The sequence below is a fragment of the Chanodichthys erythropterus genome, chromosome 10 (genome assembly GCF_024489055.1).
Source record: "Chanodichthys erythropterus isolate Z2021 chromosome 10, ASM2448905v1, whole genome shotgun sequence".
Lineage (NCBI taxonomy): Eukaryota > Metazoa > Chordata > Actinopteri > Cypriniformes > Xenocyprididae > Chanodichthys > Chanodichthys erythropterus.
The window spans coordinates 29,715,753-29,738,539 of record NC_090230.1 but is presented as its reverse complement, the minus strand read 5'-3'; the positions used below and the strand labels follow the sequence as shown (position 1 = coordinate 29,738,539).

General features: G+C 37.0%; 2 protein-coding genes across 2 annotated transcripts in view; both read right to left on the bottom strand.

Annotated features, from left to right (window-relative positions):
* zdhhc8a (zinc finger DHHC-type palmitoyltransferase 8a) overlaps nt 1–8,359 on the bottom strand; it is a 19,366-nt gene extending 11,007 nt beyond the window's left edge. The window contains exon 1 of the mRNA XM_067398925.1: nt 8,277–8,359. Coding sequence (XP_067255026.1) covers nt 8,277–8,359 — 83 coding nt within the window. The remainder of the gene's footprint in view (nt 1–8,276) is intronic.
* Nucleotides 8,360–10,157: 1,798 nt separating this feature from the next.
* On the bottom strand, nt 10,158–19,888 carry LOC137028475 (ankyrin repeat and LEM domain-containing protein 2). The gene is made up of 12 exons (XM_067397289.1): nt 19,620–19,888; nt 19,113–19,438; nt 18,705–18,887; nt 16,150–16,337; nt 14,805–14,993; nt 14,589–14,711; nt 14,453–14,516; nt 14,187–14,371; nt 12,524–12,630; nt 11,978–12,454; nt 11,772–11,903; nt 10,158–10,610 (listed from the first exon to the last, which is right to left on the bottom strand). Exons 2-12 carry the CDS (start codon nt 19,417–19,419, stop codon nt 10,448–10,450), a joined length of 2,118 nt encoding a protein of 705 aa, XP_067253390.1. The 5' UTR covers nt 19,420–19,438; nt 19,620–19,888; the 3' UTR covers nt 10,158–10,447.
* Nucleotides 19,889–22,787: the final 2,899 nt, after the last annotated feature.

The following is a 22,787-nucleotide window of genomic DNA, read 5'->3' as shown; positions in this document are numbered from 1 at the left end:
CTGCTGCAGCATATTTAATACACAAATATCCTCTAAATGATCAACAGGATCTGATAACCCTGCCGCACTCGATCTCCTACAGTCCTTCTGTCTCTGATTGAGAGCTACATATTCAGACTATATGAGCCATAAAAGCCTGATGGATCAAACATGATACTCAAACAAAAAACTGTATTTTTTTTGTCTAAAGGTTCAATAAACTGCTCCATTTTCTGACTATTATTTCAAGGTTTAATTCATGTTTAATCAATTCCTGATAAATAAAATCAAGTACAGCCTATATTTTATAGCACTGAAAATCCTTTTTGGCTCAAAAATGCATCAAGTAAAATGAGCTGTAAATGCAGTTTCATGTTGACTTCAAGAATCCACCTCTATTTTAAAGAACAATCAAATTAAATAACACTGACAGACGTGAATTTGATGTCATTGCACCAATAATCATTTCAGATCTGCCTTCATTTAAATCGATTGTAGTTTGGGATGAATAATTCACAAGCAAAAGTTGAATCAAGCGTCTTTTGCCTTTCTGTGGTGTTTGAAGCTCCGTCTCGAACATCTGAGAGGCTCGTCGGCCCCTGAGGACCAGAACAAAAACAAAAATGAAAGTGTGGATCAGTCCAGAAAAGAGAAAAACTGAACAGGGGATGATTACGTCCGGAGCGACAGATTAAAAGGAGAGGTAATCATGACTGCTGGGACGCAGATTAAATTCAGTTTTTCATTGAATGAATGTGTCGTGTACGGAAGGCCATTACTGACACGTTACACAAAAAAGGCAATCGAAATTATGACATAAAAAGTCAAAATTATGACAGTCGAAAACATCCAAAAAGATAATGTAAAAATTTCAACTTTTTGTCATAATTTCGACTTGTGCTATAACTTCAATTTAGAATGTCATAATTTAGACTTTTTGTCAAATTTGACTTAGTATGTCAAAATTTTGACTTTTTATATCATAATGACGTTTTAAGTCGGATTCAACTTTTCATCTCATAATTATGACTTAGTATGTCATAATTTTGATTTTTTATATATTGACTTTTTGATTCATAATTTAGATTTTTTTTTTGTCATAATCGTAACTTTTTGACAAACTTTTTATCAGTTTCAACTTTGTATATCATAATTTTTATTTTTTATATCATAATGTCGATTTAGTATGTCATGATTTTGACTTTTTATGCCATATTTCGATTGTAGTCGAAAATCATAATTTTATCTTGGCATGTCATACTTTTTCATAATTTTGACGTCATAATTTTGTCAGTTTCAACTTAGTATGTCATAATTTTGACGTAATAATGTCAGTTTAGTGTCATTATTTTGACTTTTTATATTATAATGACGTTTTAAGTCGGTTTCAACTTTTCATCTCATAATTATGACTTAGTATGTCATAATTTAGATTTTTTATATATTGACTTTTTGATTCATAATTCTGAATAATTTTGACTTTTTATATCATAATTTCAATTTAGTATGTCATAATTTCGACATTGTGTCGTAATTTCAATTGTGTCATAATTTAGAAATTTTATGTCATAATTAAGACTTTTAAAGTCATAATTTCAGATTTTCATCTCATAATTCTGATTTGCTAAAGCATGATTTTTTTCCCACTTATGTGGCAGAAATGGGTTTTCATAGTCGTGAAATCAAATTAAAGACAGGAAACTAAAAACATGATATCGTTCCGATTGAAGTGCATGCAGATTTGTTTCTGTCACGTTTCTTCATATTCTCTGGTTTCTGTGACACGTTTCTGTCTGGTGTATGTGTGTCAGCAGCGGTCCTGTAGGATGGAGGGTCTGTCCCGCCGCAGCCGTACGTCACTAATCCCAGATTACTGACTGTGGATCAAAGACCCGTCTGCCCGAAAAACTGCTGGATCCATATGAAAACACACTATAGTGAGCGCAGAGAACCATCAATCAGAACAACACAACAAGAAAAGACCCACACGAAACACATCTGCTCAGAAACACAGCAATGGTTTCAACATTCTGTCCTGCATGTATGTAAGGAAATCTGTCCCACTCATATTTAACCCCAACAACCAAGAAGTAAGCAATAAAATATTTAGTATGAAGTGAAAAATTAAGCCTATTTTAGGACTATTACAATTTTGTTTTGCTTTCATTATTATTTTAATCACAATTAAGCACATTTTCACCCTAATTTATCATTGCTGCAATGGAAACAAATTACATTCTCATAAAAAATAATATATTTTAATGCATTTGTATTTATTTAGTTAAAACATTTGAAGTATTTAAGTATTTATTTCACATAGTATTACAGTGATACAGTTCAAATTTGATGTTATAATAAGATTTTCATTACAATAAAAATGAGCCATAAAATAAATTACTCGAAAGTCATTTTTAAGTTTTGATTTGTTTTACTTCATTGGAAAGTTACGACACTTGGTGACTTTTGTGGCACTTGCTGTGTGAACACAAAATAATCATGGACATGATTCAAAAAGGTAAAAAGATCCTAAAAAATAGTCACACTTGTACTCCTTAATGGTCAAAAATGACTGGCATAGAAATTAATATAAATAAAAAATAATAATAATTGCAATCTTTTTTGCCACGATGCAAAAAAGCACACAGCAATGAAGGGGTTACCTGAAAAACAATTAGAAAAATTATATGAATTGTAAAATTTCTCAGAGGAACGCAAAGTTTCTTAAAGTTTCTCTGGGGAATATAAAGTTTCTCTGGGGAATATAAAGTTTCTCTGGGAATGTAAAGTTTCTCTGGGAACGCAAAGTTTCTCTGGGAACGCAAAGTTTCTCTGGGAACGCAAAGTTTCTCGGAGGAACGCAAAGTTTCTCTGGGAACGCAAAGTTTCTCGGAGGAACGCAAAGTTTCTCTGGGAACGCAAAGTTTCTCTGGGAATGCAAAGTTTCTCTGGGAACGCAAAGTTTCTCGGAGGAACGCAAAGTTTCTCTGGGAACGCAAAGTTTCTCGGAGGAACGCAAAGTTTCTCTGGGAACGCAAAGTTTCTCGGAGGAACGCAAAGTTTCTCTGGGAACACAAAGTTTCTCGGAGGAACGCAAAGTTTCTCTGGGAACACAAAGTTTCTCGGAGGAACGCAAAGTTTCTCTGGGAACACAAAGTTTCTCTGGGAACAAAGTTTCTCTGGGAATGTAAAGTTTCTCTGGGGAATGTAAAGTTTCTCTGGGAATGTAAAGTTTCTCTGGGAATGTAAAGTTTCTCTGGGAATGTAAAGTTTCTCGGAGGAACGCAAAGTTTCTCTGGGAATGCAAAGTTTCTCGGAGGAACGCAAAGTTTCTCTGGGAACACAAAGTTTCTCTGGGAATGTAAAGTTTCTCTGGGAACAAAGTTTCTCTGGGGAATGTAAAGTTTCTCTGGGAACACAAAGTTTCTCTGGGAATGTAAAGTTTCACTGGGGAATGAAAAGTTTCTCTGGGAACACAAAGTTTCTCCGGGAAAGCAAAGTTTCTCTGGGAATGCAAAGATTCTCTGGGAACGCAAAGTTTCTCTGGGAACGCAAAGTTTCTCTGGGAACGCAAAGATTCTCTGGGAACATAAAGTTTCTCTGGGAATTTAAAGTTTCTCTGGGAATGTAAAGTTTCTCTGGGGAATGAAAAGTTTCTCTGGAGAACTTAAAGTTTCTCTGGGAATGCAAAGATTCTCTGGGAATTTAAAGTTTCTCTGGGAATGCAAAGATTCTCTGGGAATTTAAAGTTTCTCTGGGAATGCAAAGATTCTCTGGGAATTTAAAGTTTCTCTGGGAATGCAAAGTTTCTCTGGGAACGTAAAGTTTCTCTGGGAATGCAAAGTTTCTCTGGGAACACAAAGTTTCTCGGAGGAACGCAAAGTTTCTCTGGGAACACAAAGTTTCTCTGGGAACAAAGTTTCTCTGGGAATGTAAAGTTTCTCTGGGGAATGTAAAGTTTCTCTGGGAATGTAAAGTTTCTCTGGGAATGTAAAGTTTCTCTGGGAATGTAAAGTTTCTCGGAGGAACGCAAAGTTTCTCTGGGAATGCAAAGTTTCTCGGAGGAACGCAAAGTTTCTCTGGGAACACAAAGTTTCTCTGGGAATGTAAAGTTTCTCTGGGAACAAAGTTTCTCTGGGGAATGTAAAGTTTCTCTGGGAACACAAAGTTTCTCTGGGAATGTAAAGTTTCACTGGGGAATGAAAAGTTTCTCTGGGAACACAAAGTTTCTCCGGGAAAGCAAAGTTTCTCTGGGAATGCAAAGATTCTCTGGGAACGCAAAGTTTCTCTGGGAACGCAAAGTTTCTCTGGGAACGCAAAGATTCTCTGGGAACATAAAGTTTCTCTGGGAATTTAAAGTTTCTCTGGGAATGTAAAGTTTCTCTGGGGAATGAAAAGTTTCTCTGGAGAACTTAAAGTTTCTCTGGGAATGCAAAGATTCTCTGGGAATTTAAAGTTTCTCTGGGAATGCAAAGATTCTCTGGGAATTTAAAGTTTCTCTGGGAATGCAAAGATTCTCTGGGAATTTAAAGTTTCTCTGGGAATGCAAAGTTTCTCTGGGAACGTAAAGTTTCTCTGGGAATGCAAAGTTTCTCTGGGAACGCAAAGTTTCTCGGAGGAACGCAAAGTTTCTCTGGGAACACAAAGTTTCTCTGGGAACGTAAAATTTCTCTGGGAACGTAAAGTTTCTCTGGGAATGCAAAGTTTCTCTGGGAACGCAAAGTTTCTCGGAGGAACGCAAAGTTTCTCTGGGAACACAAAGTTTCTCTGGGAACGTAAAGTTTCTCTGGGAACGCAAAGTTTCTCTGGGAACGTAAAGTTTCTCTGGGAACGTAAAGTTTCTCTGGGAATGCAAAGTTTCTCCGGGAACGCAAAATTTCTCTGGGAACGCAAAGTTTCTCTGGGAACGCAAAGTTTCTCTGGGAACGTAAAGTTTCTCTGGGAACGCAAAGTTTCTCTGGGAACGTAAAGTTTCTCTGGGAACGCAAAGTTTCTCTGGGAACGCAAAGTTTCTCTGGGAACGTAAAGTTTCTCTGGGAACGTAAAGTTTCTCTGGGAACGCAAAGTTTCTCTGGGAACGCAAAGTTTCTCGGAGGAACGCAAAGTTTCTCTGGGAACGCAAAGTTTCTCTGGGAACGTAAAGTTTCTCTGGGAACGCAAAGTTTCTCTGGGAACGTAAAGTTTCTCTGGGAACGTAAAGTTTCTCTGGGAACGTAAAGTTTCTCTGGGAACGCAAAGTTTCTCTGGGAACGTAAAGTTTCTCTGGGAACGTAAAGTTTCTCTGGGAATGCAAAGTTTCTCCGGGAACGCAAAATTTCTCTGGGAACGCAAAGTTTCTCTGGGAACGCAAAGTTTCTCTGGGAACGTAAAGTTTCTCTGGGAATGCAAAGTTTCTCTGGGAATGTAAAGTTTCTCTGGGAACGCAAAGTTTCTCTGGGAACGTAAAGTTTCTCTGGGAACGTAAAGTTTCTCTGGGAACGTAAAGTTTCTCTGGGAATGCAAAGTTTCTCTGGGAACGCAAAGTTTCTCTGGGAACGCAAAGTTTCTCTGGGAACGTAAAGTTTCTCTGGGAACGTAAAGTTTCTCTGGGAACGCAAAGTTTCTCTGGGAACGCAAAGTTTCTCTGGGAACGTAAAGTTTCTCTGGGAACGTAAAGTTTCTCTGGGAACGCAAAGTTTCTCTGGGAACGTAAAGTTTCTCTGGGAACGTAAAGTTTCTCTGGGAATGCAAAGTTTCTCTGGGAACGCAAAGTTTCTCTGGGAACGCAAAGTTTCTCTGGGAACGTAAAGTTTCTCTGGGAACGTAAAGCAAAGTTTCTCTGGGAACGTAAAGTTTCTCTGGGAACGTAAAGTTTCTCTGGGAACGCAAAGTTTCTCTGGGAATGCAAAGTTTCTCTGGGAACGCAAAGTTTCTCTGGGAACGTAAAGTTTCTCTGGGAACGTAAAGTTTCTCTGGGAACGCAAAGTTTCTCTGGGAACGCAAAGTTTCTCTGGGAACGTAAAGTTTCTCTGGGAACGTAAAGTTTCTCTGGGAACGTAAAGTTTCTCTGGGAACGCAAAGTTTCTCTGGGAACATAAAGTTCTTTTTACAAAATCCAATTTCCTTTTTTTGTATGGGTGTAGTTTTTTTGTTCCTTTATTGATGTATGGGTGAAATACGACACGCAGATGTTTGTCAAAACACCTGTAATCATTCTATGAAGCAGTGAACAGTGCTTTCAGGAAGGTGTTAATGTGCAGGTGTTCGCATCTGATATGAATGCAGCTGGTCTCAGATCAGACTGATATTCTGTTCTACATCATTATTACATACAGAACTTTATTTTATCCGATGTCACTTCTGTTCGATAACACTTTCAGAACTGCGTTTCCTAAACAGTCAAACACCACTCTAAGAATTCATCACTATATATAACGCATAAGCTCTGCGAAAGTGAGTTAATCACTGAATATAGGTCATGAACAAATGATTTCTGTGTGAGGACAAAGGCTTTTCTCTTCAAGATCCTGATTTCTTATCAACGGATTACGGCCGATGTCTCTGTGATTCCTGACCATCTGCACACACGCCAATCCCTGATGAGAATCAGAGCCACAGTGAAGCTAACAGCACGACACACACCAGCATTCTGAAAACTTGACATATATCATTATAATATACAATAAACACTCATTCAAAATATTAATAAAAACTATAATCGTATCTCAGTGATTGTAAAATAACACTATTTATCTTTTGTGTTTTATTGCTTTTATAAAGCACTATATAATACAAATATTATGATCAGATTAATCGGTGTGATTCTTCCACTAGTACATCTAGTTGTGTCATAAACTAAAGATAGCTGTTTCTGATCAGAACACACCGATCTGTTATAACAGTAAGCAGACACTTTTAATCAGAATAACTCATAATCACTCATTACAGGTACAAACGAACTGGATTCAAACTCATTCAGACCTTCAGTTAGTGACCAGCCTGGTTAATTTCACACCCAGTAAGCTTCTGTCATTTAATTAACAGTTAAATGCTGTGCACACACAACAGATGGAGCGCCACACTTTCATTAGTCCAGTTACTAAAGGCCAATCTATCTCTACAACAGCAGCCGAAGATTACAGTCATGAAAAACCTGGTGAAAATCACGCTTTACACAATCACAGCACACTGCATGCTGGGAAATCTGCATGTTTTCCTGCATTTAGAATATAAACTCAGTATGAAATAAAAGCTGCCTTTCTTTATTCTTCATGTTATAATAATAGTGCACAGTATCAGTAACGTGAGAATCATTAATGTTTCTTGAGCATCAAATCATCATATTAGAAGGATCATGTGACACTGAAGACTGGAGTAATGATGCTGAAAATTCAGCTTTGATCACAGGATATAAATTACATTTTACTATATATTCACATAGAAAACAGATACTTTAAATTAAAATAATATTTCACTATTTTTACTGTTTTTTTTAATAAAATAAAAGCAGACTTGGTGAGCAGAAGAGACTCTTTTGAAAACATCTCAATTATTCCAACTTGCAGATGACAGATGTGGTTTCTCTGAGCTTAAACTCATCCAGCGGGGGTCACACGCCTGATGATGAACACCTCGATAGTTCCTGGACGGGGAATCAAACAGCACTGGGAGCAAATCCTAATCCTGAACTTCCCATCTGCTGGTGCCGTCAGAGCTAAACGCGCACAAAACTGCATGAAATCTGGGACAGATACGGCAGCAAAGGTCATTCCACATCAATCCACACCTGATCAAATCACACCAGCCTTTCATTCAATGCCCATTCCCAACATGCATGCATTAGCATATAAAAACGCAGAAATGCAAATTAAGAATCACAGTCCTGGGTGTTTTAGAGAATCCTGGTTATAATGGTTGTAATATCAGCGGTTGTTTGCGGTGGCTCACTGCCCTACTTTCAGCGCTGGATTAAAATCACGTCTCAATACGGAGTTCATCAGGGTTCAAACACACTCAATATACTGTGCTGCTGTGTTTAAATGAACCGCAACACTGAAATACACTATTAAAGAGAGAGCTTGTGATGGTGCTGCTGCTTATGTATTAATAACTGGACAAAACACACTTTTATATAAACATAACTTATCGTACAATAACTTTATACTTAGCTTTGCTTAAGAAGAATTTACCACATCTAAAAATGCATATATACTGTGTGTGTGTGTGCATTTTCATGCAGTAAATTCTTCTTTGTAAAGTTATTATAAGTGTCTGAAAGAAAATACTGCTTCCGTGTATGAAGGAGGATACGGCCGACTTACGTGAAGACGAAGAACAGTGTGGATGAAGTGACCAGCAGAGCGGCAGCAGTGGACACGGGGATGTAAGCGCTGCTCCTGCGCATCCTGCATCCGCAACATCCATCAATCAGTCCAACAACCACACACTCATGACATCAGACACACAGCGAACAGCCCATCATCATCATCACACAAGCATCTCAGAGCAGAGGACTGTGTAAATCCTCACTGAGTCGTTCTGCTGTCAGATTAGTCTGTTTATACTGGGGCTGCTGAGGGGGCGGGGCATTAGGGGGCAATGGGTGTGGTTTAAAGAGGGCAGTATGGGGCTGTTGAGTGGGCGGGGCATGAAGGGGGAGTGGGTGTGGCTTGCAGAGGGTGGTACGGGGGCTGCTGAGTGGGCGGAGCATAAGGGCAGTGGGTGTGGCTTACAGCGGGTGGTACAGCTGAGTGGGTGGAGCATAAGGGCAGTGGGTGTGGCTTATAGAAGGCAGTACGGGGGCTGCTGAGTGGGCGGGGCATGAGGGAGCAGTGGGTGTGGCTTACAGTGAACGGTACATGGGCTGTTGAGTGGGTGGGACATGAAGGGGAGTGGGTGTGGCTTGCAGAGGGTGGTACGGGGGCTGCTGAGTGGGCGGAGCATAAGGGCAGTGGGTGTGGCTTACAGCGGGTGGTACAGCTGAGTGGGTGGAGCATAAGGGCAGTGGGTGTGGCTTATAGAAGGCAGTACAGGGGCTGCTGAGTGGGCGGGGCATGAGGGAGCAGTGGGTGTCGCTTACAGTGAGTGGTACAGGGGCTGTTGAGCGGGTGGGACATGAAGGGGAGTGGGTGTGGCTTGCAGAGGGTGGTACGGGGGCTGCTGAGTAGGCGGAGCTTAAGGGCAGTGGGTGTGGCTTACAGCAGGTGGTACAGCTGAGTGGGTGGAGCATAAGGGCAGTGGGTGTGGCTTACAGCAGGTGGTACAGCTGAGTGGGTGGAGCATAAGGGCAGTGGGTGTGGCTTACAGCAGGTGGTACAGCTGAGTGGGTGGAGCATAAGGGCAGTGGGTGTGGCTTATAGAAGGCAGTACGGGGGCTGCTGAGTGGGCGGGGCATGAGGGAGCAGTGGGTGTGGCTTACAGTGAACGGTACATGGGCTGTTGAGTGGGTGGGACATGAAGGGGAGTGGGTGTGGCTTGCAGAGGGTGGTACGGGGGCTGCTGAGTGGGCGGAGCATAAGGGCAGTGGGTGTGGCTTACAGCGGGTGGTACAGCTGAGTGGGTGGAGCATAAGGGCAGTGGGTGTGGCTTATAGAAGGCAGTACGGGGCTGCTGAGTGGGCGGGGCATGAGGGAGCAGTTGGTGTCGCTTACAGTGAGTGGTACAGGGGCTGTTGAGTGGGTGGGACATGAAGGGGAGTGCCATGATGGGGCAGTGGGTGTGGCTTACAGTGGGCGGGGCAAAGTTTAAGACCAATTTGACAGCTTGTTTCTTGTGTGCAGAAATAAACTGACAACACACACTGCTGGTAATCACTAACAATTTATAAAATATTTTAATCAAATGTTTTTATTTAGTTATTTATTTACATTACATTTTATTTTAATTAATATCTATTCATTTTAATCAAATTTATTAACTTAAATACTTTTAATACATCTATTTTAATCAAATGTATTTCTTTTTTTTACATTTTGAAAACTTTATAAAATACAACTTCATTTAAGAAGTCATGTCAAATGAACTCTGATGTAGTAATTGTTTGTGTGATAATGTTGCCTGAGAAGAACATTACAATAATAAAACCTGTTTACAGCTAAAGAGTCCTTCACTGGCGCCATCTGCTGGAGCAGAGAATAAACACAGTGTTGAAGTGATTAAAACTTCAATACTAGACTCAGAAAACATACCAAATGTAACCCAACTGTTTTTATAACAAGTCTTTATGTAACAAGGAAACACATTTCAATACATTATAATCATATATTACATATGCATCATACTTCAGACGCAACATCCACAAACATTAATAATTGCACCATTTTCCCAGCATGATAAAGGCAACCCAATTGCTGTGCAAAAATAGAAACATATTCTTAATTAAAACTTGTATTACTGTTTTGGAAGTAATAAAATGTAGTGTTATGAAATGTAAATGTAAGAAGTATGACAGCGTCTGCTGAAGATCTCAGTGTTTATGGAAGTGAACCTCAGGTTAAAGGCGACTGTAGGACTTGCTCGGCGGGCTGAACATAAACTGTCCAGGGTTAAAGTGACCGGGGCTTCTGAACTTGGGTGAGACGGTTAACCGGTTCGGTGTAAAGGTCGTTAAACTCCGGCTCTCAGCGTCTCTGCTCATCTGTGAAGCTGACGGCCAGCTGGAAATCACACAACATTTCATTTCACTGTTACACAATACAAATGCAGTACTACATTTACCATATTTTACAGAGAATAAGTCATGTTTTTATCATATGAAACATGCTGCAACTTGTATAATGTGATAAAATATCAAGCATACAAAATATGTGCAAACATTTGGATTCTGAATGAGACGAACGAAAGCCTAGATTATTTGATCAGCTCATTTCCCACATGAGTGGAATTAACTAAAATAAACTAAATATTTAGTTTCTATTACGTTACATCATTGCATTCTTTTCTACTGACTATATTACTGGACTGTTTATTTAAATCATTAAAAATAAATTAAAATGAATTAAATATCAATTAAATGTTTATTTTTAATCTACTTACTCATTGAAATAAATATTATTATTATATTATTTTATTTATTCATCTAAATCAAATCCTTTTGTTTATTTCACATCAAATTTCATTAACTTATTTGAATTAACTTTTATTTATTTTAGTCATTTTTTATTATTTAAGTCATGTTTTTTATTTTAATTAAATGTATTCATTTATTATTTCTTTGCTGAAAATAATTTATTTTTTTTATTTAATATTTTAATCAAATTTTATTTAATCAAATGCTTTTGTTTAGGTATTTATTTAGTAACATAAAATTATATTTAAAAATTATTAAAAAATTAAATAAATTTAAATCATGTTTTTTTATTTATTTTAATCAAATTTATTATTTGTTTATTGAAATTAATTTCTTTTTTCATTTTAATAAAATTTTATTTATTTTTTATTACATATTTTATTGCAGTCTTTTCTACTGACTATCATACTGTACTGTTAGATATTATTTATCATTATTTATTATTATTTTAGCATTATTTATTGAAATCAAATTTTATTTATTTTCATTTATTTATTCTAATCAAATGTATTTACTTTAATCTTGTTATATTTATTTTAATCAAATTTTTTTGTTTATTTAGTTAAACATTTATTTTTCATTTACATCAAATTTAATAAATTTTTAACAAATTTAATTAATATATTTTAATCCATTTTTTTATTTTTAATGAAATATATTTCTTTAGTTAAATCTAATTTTCTAATTATTTATTTATTTTTACGTTTCACACAGTTTTTCTCCCCCGTTGTGATGGAATAATCACTACCTTTGTCTTTGCGATGAAGAATAGGACAAAATCTTGTTCTTCCACCTGGTGACGTTGTGATGTGAGAGCGGGTCGATCTCCACGTCATTCAGCGCTAGAAGAACCTCACTGTCCAGTTTGGTGGGAGAATCACTAGTCAAAATAAAGACACAACAATGAATAAAGAGCTGTATGTTTTGATATGCATCTTCTATCTCATAGCTCACCCTAGGATAAAAACATCAGATCTGTGGCGGTCCACGGGGCCGGTGTCGCGATCCGTCGTGCTGTTTGTGGATTTAAACGATGAGCTGGAGGAGCCCGAGGCGTTCAGATCCAAGCGTCCGCCGCTCCAGGGTGAAGACGTCTCGTTATCAGCGTCCTCGTCGGCTGTGAAATACTCCTCCGAGCTGCAGCTGGATCCCTCGTCATCGCTCTGCCAGCCGGAGTCAGCGGTTCTGTTCATGTGATCGGCGGAGAGCAGAACCTTCTCAAACTCCTGCATCAGGTCACAGACCGGGAACGCTCCGGATTCTTCAGGCTCCTCTTCTTCTGGTGAATTAAGAAACAACCTACAGCTGTCTTCTGTGATCCTCAAATGCTCGTCCAGCATCTTCAACCCTTCCCTGCTGGACAGGTCGATGAAGCAGTCGAGGAAATCCCAGAATTCTGCCCACGGGTATCCCATCTCATGAGCCAGCTCTCTGTGGAAGGAGCGATTATATGAGTAATGCGGTTTAGTGTTAAACATACGAGTCTCACGATCAGCTGACCTGCCGACGCGCTCTGCTCCTCGCTCCGAATTGGACTTCAGAATGTGACGGAAGTATCCGTCTCGATCCCGCGGCGGCGTTTTCCACAGTCTGTGAAACTCCTCTGCCTGCAGGAAGAGCTTGATTAACCTGAACATCAAGATCTCACGCAAATCTGTTCATGTTTTGCTTGACTGGATTATATATTTGTTTGACATTTGAATGTGTTTGTTGTTTCTTGTCTCTCCTTCTCGCCCTGAAAGGCTTTATAGAAAAAATATTAGCTACTACTAATACTAATAATAATAATAAAGTGAATGTTATTAATTTTAAAAATGATTAAAAATATTGTTATAATTTGTGTGCCAACAGAAATTGTAATTATAAAAAATTGTTAACAACAATAATTATTTTTTTATATATAATATTTTTTTATTATGCATGTTTGTAATTACTACTAATAATAACAACAATAATAAAATAACAAATGATAAAGCTGATAAATAATAAATAAATGTTTTATAAATAAAATGTTATTAATTTAAAATTGTTATTATTAAAATGTATGTGCAAAAAAACTATAGTAATATGAATTTTAATAATTATTATAAAATATAATAATAAATATAATAATAATAATAATGCTTGTTTGTAATAATGAAAACTTATAAAATTAATTATTTCTATTAGTATTATTACTATTATTATTACCAGTCATAATAATAATAGTAAAATAAAAAAAATATTATTAATTTCAAGTTATTTCATTATTAAAAGTAGTAGTATTGAAATAATTTGTGCCAACGGAAATAATAATAATAATAATAATTATTATTACTATTAAAATTATTGTTATTATTAAAATGTATGCGCAAACAAATTTAGAAAAACTATTTTTTAATTATTTTGTAAAAATAATAAATATAATATTAATGCTTGTTTTAATAATAATAGTAAAATTAAACAATATTATTAATTTCAAGTATTATTATTAAAAGTAGCTGTATTATAATTTTTGTGCTCACAGAAATTGTAATTACAATAATTTCAATAATAATAATAATTTAAGTAAAATATATAATAATAATAATGTATTAAGCTTGTTTGTAATAATTATAATATATTTTTTAATTATTGTAATTATTATTAAAATGCATGTGCAAACAAACTGTTATAATAATAAATTTAATAACAATAATTTATCTTTTAAAGATAATAAAGCTTGTTTGTAATAATAATAGTAAAATAAAAAATAATGTTATTAATTTTAAGTCTTATTATTAAAAATAATATTATTAGATAGTATATTATTATTATTATTTGCCCACAGAAATTGTAATTACAATCATTTTAATAATAAGTTAAGTAAAAAATATAATAACTATTATTATTATTATATGAGCATATCAGAATGATTTCTGAAGGATCATGTGACACTGAAGACTGGAGTAATGATGCTGAAAATTCAGCTTTGATCACTGGAATAAATTACACTTTACTATATATTCACATAGAAAACAAATATTTTAAATTGTAAAAATATTTCAAATTTCAAATAATTTTAAAATTATTTTTACTGTATTTTTATCAAATAAATGCAACTTTGATAAGCAGAAGAGACTCTTTCAAAAATATAAAAAAATCATAATTATTCCTAACTTTTGACAGGGAGTGTATAAAGTACCTTTGATGAATTCAGAGGTCCAACAAAAGCCTTGATGGACTTTATTGGGTTTTTGGGACTGTCCATCATCCTGTCCGGCCCATAAAACCGGTCGCAGGACTCCAGTGAACCGGGACACCAGGGAGCGCCGATCACCGGAGGCAGCGTGTTGTCAGCGGAGCGCAACAACGGCACATAAAATCTGTCTGTGACAAAAAGACAAAACCCAGCAGTGAAACTACATCCTCGATCACTGACAAAACCAGAGCGTCCCGACGGAAACGGACCTTCCAAATATTCCACGATCTTCTGCTTCACTTCCTTGCTTTTGTTTTTCCGCTCACAGATCACCTGCCGAATGAACACGAGCGGTTACTTCACACATTAAACGTGTTTCGCTCTAATATGGCTGCAGTTTCTTACACTGGACGGTTTCTGGTCGTATTTGTTCCTGCAGTGTTTGTCGATGCTCGGATGTGAACACAGAACATCCACCACCTCCGGACATCCAAACTTGCAGGCGAAGTGAAGCGGCGTCTCGTTGCTCTGTGAGGAACATCACATCACATCTCAGATGGAGACCGTCCTGTCTATGTGTGTGTGTGTGTGTGTGTGTGTGTGTGTGTGTGTGCCACTCACCGCTTTGTCAGGCGTGTTGAGATACAGATCGACGATGTATCGGATGCGCTGCTGCAGCATGAGCTCCTGATCATGAGGATACATGAGGCGCATGAACTCGGGGTCCTCCAGCGTTTCCAAGAGAAGCCGAGCGATTCCCGGCTGGTTTTCTTTTGCTGCGACGTGTAAGACATTGTATCTGCATCCCTCCTGGACAAATCAAATTATGATTTGACTTTTTTAGCTTTAGTTAGTGTGTAATGTTGCTGTTTGATCATAAACAACATCTGCAAAGTTACGACGTTCAAAGTTCAATGCAAAGAGAGATATTTTCTTTTGGAGGACTACAACAAATGGCTGGCAGGGACTACAACAAGCTTCTTCCTGGGTTTGTGACATCACAAACCATAAATTTACATAAACCCCGCCCCTGAGAACACACAACAAAGGGGGCGGGGCCATGTTGGGCTGCTTTAGAGAAGAGGAAGAGTTGTTGTAGTCGAGTGTTGTTGTCATGCCGTCATTTTACGCCGGACTGCTTCACAAACGAGGGTCAATTCAACACAAAAGATGAACATGACGGCACATGCTAGTGGATGAGTTGAATCAACTCCACAGCAACTACATCAATTTATCCACTAACCATTCAGAAACGTCTAAAAGTTGTAACTTCTTCCTGAGTCTCTCCATCAGTGTCGACTCCGGTTTGAACAATGTAAGGCTGAACACTTTCCTCATTTTGGCTGCGTGAGATTCTCCAGCTTTGTTGTTGTTGAGCTGTTAAAGCTCCGCCCTCTTCTGGAAAGCGGAGCTCATTTGCATTTAAAGGGACACACACAATAACGGCGTGTTTTTGCTCACACCCAAATAGGGGCAAATTTAACAAGCTATAATAAATGATCTGTGGGGGATTTTGAGCTGAACGTCACAGACACATTCTGGAGACACCAGAGACTTATATTACATTCTTATAAATGATTAAATTAAGGAATATTGTGACGTTTTTGTTCCCGGGAGAAAACTCAAGACTACAATAGAGGCGTTTAAGGGCTTTGATTTTCGTTCTGTGTAGATTAATTATCATTTATCACGGTTTCCTCAAAAATATGACTTGTGATTATTGATTATCAGAAACATTTATTGAGCAGCAAATCATCATATCAGAATGATTTCTGAAGGATCATGTGACACTGAAGACTGGAGTAATGATGCTGAAAATTCAGCTTTGATCACAGGAATAAATTACACTTTAATATATATTCACATAGAAAACAGCTGATTTATATTGTAAAATTTTTTCACTATTTTTACTGTATTTTTGATCAAATAAATGCATCCTTGGTGAGCAGAAAAGACTAAATCCCACCTGCACAATAGTCGGATTGTCACCGGATCCAATGAGATATCTTGGGTTTCCCCAGACGAGCTCTCTGAAAGCCTCCTCATCTCCTCTCTCCACGGTTTTGCGGAGCTTCGCCGTCAGATCTTGTGTTCGTGGACTCCTGAACTCATTGGCCTTCTCTGCATTCGCAGCATCTGCGCTCAACAGCCACTCTGCACAAAAACACACGACGCTCAAAACCCACGTCTTCTTTCCCACTGTGGATGTGACGGATTAGTTCACTTCTGAATTTAAATTTCCTGATAATTTACTCTCCTCCATATCATCCAAGATGTTCATGTCTTTTTTTTTCTGCAGTCAAAAAGGAAATCATTCCAGGATTTTTCTCCATATAGTGGACTTCACTGGGGTTCAACGGGTCCAAATATCAGTTTCAGTGCAGCTTCAAAGAGCTCTACATGATCCCAGACGAGGAATAAGAGTTTCATCTAGAGAAACCATCGCTCATTTTCTAGAAAAAATAAAATTATATACTTTTTAAGCACAAATGCTCGTCTTGCACTGCTCTGAGATGCTCCACGCATGACGTAATTATGTTGGAAAGATCACACGTGACGTAGGCGGAAGTACCGCGGAAAACTCCATCTCATTTTCTCCTCCAACTTCGAAATCGCCAGACGTCGTTGTTTTACCCTTTTTTTGACTTTTGGTGCGTTCACATCAGACAAGAATGAAGCGTTAAGCGCGAGTGATTTACATGTTAAGTCAATGCAAAGACGCGAAGAGACATCCTGCGGCACGATTCGCGCAAATTAGGCGCCGCGAATTGAGCGTTTCAGGTGTTTGACGTGCGTAACGCGTGATTCGCGCGGGTTGAAAAATCTTAACTTTAGTGAATATTCGCGCCGCGTTAACCAATCAGGAACTTGCTCTAGTAGTGACGTGATTACGACGTAGCGAGCGGAGGCAGAAATCCAATACAACAATGGAGGACAAAATCATCGTCGCTGTACGAAACATCTTTATACTTTTATGGAAACAGGAATAAAATAGATCTTGCGTGGAAGAAAGTAGGGCTGGGAATTGACACAATTTTCACGATTCGATTTGATTCGATATCGATTATTTTGGATGTAGTATTTCAGTTTCAGCACATGGCAAATTTTCTAGAAGAATAAAATCTCTCAACTAATGCTGTAAACTACACATGAGAGTCAGCTGGTGCTACTATAATAATATTGAAGGTTAAATTAACTTATTTATATACAAACACTTAAATTACACTCAATGATGTTTTTATTATAAATAAAGTTTAGAATTACATAATCATATTTCTACTCTAATTCGTTTTTTTGAAATATAAACATTTAAATCGCGGCTGATTTATTCAAACATGCATTTAATATTGAAGAACATTAAAGATTGTAATGAATATGTAACGGTGCATATCTATATTTATCAGAATGCTGCTTTCTAGAGTCAGTTTTCTAGCTGACTAATGAGTTTATGGTCACTGAATGTGTGTTTCTGAGGTAAATGTGACGTCACGTGACATTGAAGCTGTTTTATTGAGTCTGAAGCACTGATTGAGCGATTACACGAGACATGATACGGATTTCAGTAAGTTGTACTGTATATTTTAACATACCTTCAGATGTTCATGTTTATTTCGCTGTAACTGGTATTAAAGCGGAGGAGAGGATGATCACATGCTTCTCTTTAACTGAGGCGCTAAAGCGATCCGTCACGCCACATTAAACAGCGCCAAAACGGTACTTATTTTCTGAATCTCATAATAAGATGGACGTCATTTGAAATCTGAGACTTTGCTTCATATCAAAAGTAACAAAGATTATTGTGATATATTGGATGGGAGGAGCTACATATTCTGCTCATTCATCAACTGAAAACAGACTAGACTAATCCATTCTTGGGATTTAAGAATCAATATCGGTTTGTAAAAATGAGAATCGATTAAAATCGAGAAATCTATTTTTTTTTTACCCAGCCCTAGAAGAAAGTGAGTGAGGAGGTCGGACAATCCGGTAAGTTGTTTACTCAATTTTCACACGCGAATGAAGCTGGTAAACTCAAAATGTTCAAGCGTCCAGCTACGCATGAATAATGTGATTTATTCGTGCAAGTCGCGTCCGGTATGAACGCCCCATTAGTCTTTGTATGTTCACTTTGTAAACACTGGATCGGTACTTCCGCCTACGTCACGTGTGACCTTTCCAACATGATTACGTCATGCGTGGAGCATCACAGAGCAGTGCAAGACGAGCATTTGTGGTTAAAAAGTATATAATGTTTATTTTTTTTAGAAAATGTCTGATGATTTCTCTAGATAAGACTCTTATTCCTCGTCTGGGATCATGTAGAGCTCTTTGAAGCTGCACTGAAACTGACATTTGGACCTTCAACCCGTTGAACCCCAGTGAAGTCCACTATATGGAGAAAAATCCTGGAATGTTTTCCTTCATTTCTTTTCAACTGAAGATCTTGGGGATAATATGGAGGTGAGTAAATTATCAGGAAATTTTAATTCTGAAGTGAACTAATCCTCTATAAGGGCTCACCGGTGACGGACACAGCGCCGGGTTTCTCTGGAGAAGGTTTGTGTGGCAACGCTCCTCCTTCACATGAACCTTTAGCAAAGTTCTCCGCGTCTTCTCTACTGGTGAAGGCTTTGAATCGAGCGCCTTTCAGCTTCATCACAGCCTTCAACGCCTTCATCTTGTCCACGAACACATGCGGCGAGCCTGTAATTGATCACAGCAGATTAACCTGAGAACCCAAAAACAATAAAAACATGCTTTAAAGGGCTAGTTCACCCAAAGCCATCGGATTTCATCAAAAATATCTTAATTTGTGTTCTGAAGATGAATGAAGGTCTTACAGGTGTGGAACGACATGAGGATGAGTAATAAATTACATTATTTTCATTTTTGGGTGAACTAACCCTTTAAGAACGATTAAACACAGACCATTTTCAACCGAAGGGTCGTCCGGCTGAGGACACACGCCGTAATAAACAGACGGACTTTCTGCAGACGTCTCTGTCTCTGGGGTTTGAACGTCACTGATTGGCTGTTGAAGCTCTTCCACAGGATGCGAGCTCCCAGAATGCACCTCATCAGTGGCGTCCGTCTCCAGAAGAGCTCGAGCCAACTTCTTCTCAAAGATGCTCCTGGTGGTGGCTGTTATCGGGCCACATTTGAGTCCAGCGCCGGTGATCTCCTCTCTCAGCTGATCTGAGGTCAGTGACTGAAGCCTCTCCAGAACTGCCTCCATGATGTCACGACCTTTGACCCTAAACAGATGTTAAACAGGCTTTTAATATAATATCTCTCAGTGAGTTTAGCACATTATGAACTTCATTTTAACAACTTGAACACTTTAATAAAACAAAAAGGCCTGAACACGCATGTTATCCAACTTTACTTCGCTGTATATGTGTAATAAACAATAAACAACACGTGAAAAATACTTACCAGTCTATTTTTAATCAATGATTCACACAATTCCAGGACACGAAGAGAATCAGATGTACGTCACTGACTGAAAACGCGTCCACAGAACTGAACAAACTCGTCTAGATGATCACAAACCCTTCCGAACCTCAAACGACACGGTAATGAAAACATACTGATGATAAATAAGAATAATCGTGTGTTTCATTTGACAAACTGAAGTGAGGAGAAACGCTGCTGACTCTGAGGGAGGAGCGAGGCGTCTCACTGCGCATGTGCCAGTGCGATCCAGCAGAGGGCGTCACTGCACAAATTTTGACTGACAGCTGCAGTTTTTTAATGTTTTTTTTTTAAAACATTGACTGAACTTCCATGTTCATGGTTTATTTTCAACCTTTTATATGTTGTCAGTATTTTCTCATGTGTTAGAGAGGCACTAGTTTCAGTGGCAAAACTGCTTGAATATATAAACAAATTATATATTTTATCTGATATTAAGTGTGACAGAAAATGATGATGACCTTACAGAGTTCGAGTATAAATTAAATTGCCTAAATTATTACATTATTAGCTTTCTGCATTCTCTAAATTGTAATGTTGACATGCATTCTCTGTAATGTGAATATAAAGACTAACAAAGATTAAGTAGAAAGTAAAGTTCATTGAGACAAACTTTATGTTGGCTTGACAAAGCTTTGTCTGAAAGTTTGAAAGTTTTATAAGTTTCCTAGCATGTTTATCATGTTGTTAGCATGTCTTAGCGTGTAAGTATAATTATTTTACATTTGGCATTGTTTTAGCACATTACTAGCATGTTTTACCACGTTGTTAACATGAATTAACATGTTACTAGCATGTTTTAGCACATTGCTACCATGAATTAACATGTTGCTAATGTTTTACCATGTCACTACCATGTTTTATCACATTACTAGCATGTTTTAACATGTTGCTAATATGAATTAGCATGTTACTATCATGTTTTAGTACATTGTTAACATGAATTAACATGTTACTAGCATGTTTTAACACATTGCTAACATGAATTAACATGTTGCTAATGTTTTACCATGTCACTACCATGTTTTATCACATTACTAGCATGTTTTAACATGTTGCTAATATGAATTAGCATGTTACTATCATGTTTTAGTACATTGTTAACATGAATTAACATGTTACTAGCATGTTTTAACACATTGCTAACATGAATCAGCATGTTGCTGATGTTTTACCATGTTGTTAACATGAATTAACATGTTACTAGCATGTTTTAGCTCAATGCTAACATGAATTAACATGTTGCTAATGTTTTACCATGTCACTAACTTGTTTTATCATATTACTAGCATGTTTTAACATGTTGTTAACATAATATAGCATGTTACTAACATGTTTTAGTGCATTGTTAACATGAATTAACATGTTACTAGCAGGTTTGAATGTTACTAGCATGTTTTAGCACATTGCTAACATTGAATTAGCATGTTACTATCATGTTTTAGTACATTGTTAACATGAATTAACATGTTACTAGCAGGTTTTAGCTCAATACTAACATGAATTAACATTAGGTGACCAGATTTACAGGACTGTCCCGGAAAAAAAACGGGGCATCTGGTGACCTTAATTAATTTGTCGCTTGCATTTTTTAACCCATTGCTAACGTGAATTAGCATGTTTAAGCAATTTGCTAACATGTTTTAACATTTTGCTAACATTAATTAGCATGTTGTTAGCATAATTTAACAAATTGCTATCATGTTTTAACATGTTTTTGCTAAAATGATTGGCATGTTAACATGTTGCTAGTATCTTGCTAGCATGATTAGCATGTTATTCACATTTTGCTAACATGTTTTAGCATTTTGTTAGCACATTGTTAACATGCTTCAGCACATTGGTAGCATTTTTAACACATTGTTAGCATTAATTAGAATGCTGATAACGTTTCTAGCATAATTTTGTATGTTTCAACACATAGCTAAAACATGTTGTTACCATTAATTAACATACTCCTAGCATGTTTTAGCATTTTTGCTACCATGATTAACGTGGTGTTAATCATGTTGTTAACATATTGTTAGCATGTTGCTAATATGAATTAGCATGTTACTATCATGTTTTAGTACATTGTTAACATGAATTAACATGTTACTAGCATGTTTTAACACATTGCTAACATGAATTAACATGTTGCTAATATGAATTAGCATGTTACTATCATGTTTTAGTACATTGTTAACATGAATTAACATGTTACTAGCATGTTTTAACACATTGCTAACATGAATCAGCATGTTGCTGATGTTTTACCATGTTGTTAACATGAATTAACATGTTACTAGCATGTTTTAGGTCAATGCTAACATGAATTAACATGTTGCTAATGTTTTACCATGTCACTAACTTGTTTTATCATATTACTAGCATGTTTTAACATGTTGTTAACATAATATAGCATGTTACTAACATGTTTTAGTGCATTGTTAACATGAATTAACATGTTACTAGCAGGTTTGAATGTTACTAGCATGTTTTAGCACATTGCTAACATTGAATTAGCATGTTACTATCATGTTTTAGTACATTGTTAACATGAATTAACATGTTACTAGCAGGTTTTAGCTCAATACTAACATGAATTAACATTAGGTGACCAGATTTACGGGACTGTCCCGGAAAAAAAACGGGGCATCTGGTGACCTTAATTAATTTGTCGCTTGCATTTTTTAACACATTGCTAACGTGAATTAGCATGTTTAAGCAAGTTGCTAACATGTTTTAACATTTTGCTAACATGAATTAGCATGTTGTTAGCATAATTTAACACATTGCTATCATGTTTTAACATGTTTTTGCTAAAATGATTGGCATGTTAACATGTTGCTAGTATCTTGCTAGCATGATTAGCATGTTATTCACATTTTGCTAACATGTTTTAGCATTTTGTTAGCACATTGTTAACATGCTTCAGCACATTGCTAGCATTTTTAACACATTGTTAGCATTAATTAGAATGCTGATAACGTTTCTAGCATAATTTTGTATGTGTCAACACATAGCTAAAACATGTTGTTACCATTAATTAACATACTCCTAGCATGTTTTAGCATTTTTGCTACCATGATTAACGTGGTGTTAATCATGTTGTTAACATATTGTTAGCATGTTGCTAACATGAAATAA

What these genes read in the sequence shown, in the direction of transcription:
- LOC137028475 (XM_067397289.1), bottom strand. Translation starts at nt 19,419, where the DNA reads ATGGAGGCAGTTCTGGAGAGGCTTCAGTCACTGACCTCAGATCAGCTG. An exon ending in GGAGCAGAGCGCGTCGGCAG is followed by an intron (nt 12,455 to 12,523) that starts GTCAGCTGATCG and finishes CTCCTTCCACAG; the next exon opens with AGAGCTGGCTCATGAGATGG. An exon ending in TCTGATGTTTTTATCCTAGG is followed by an intron (nt 11,904 to 11,977) that starts GTGAGCTATGAG and finishes TATTTTGACTAG; the next exon opens with TGATTCTCCCACCAAACTGG.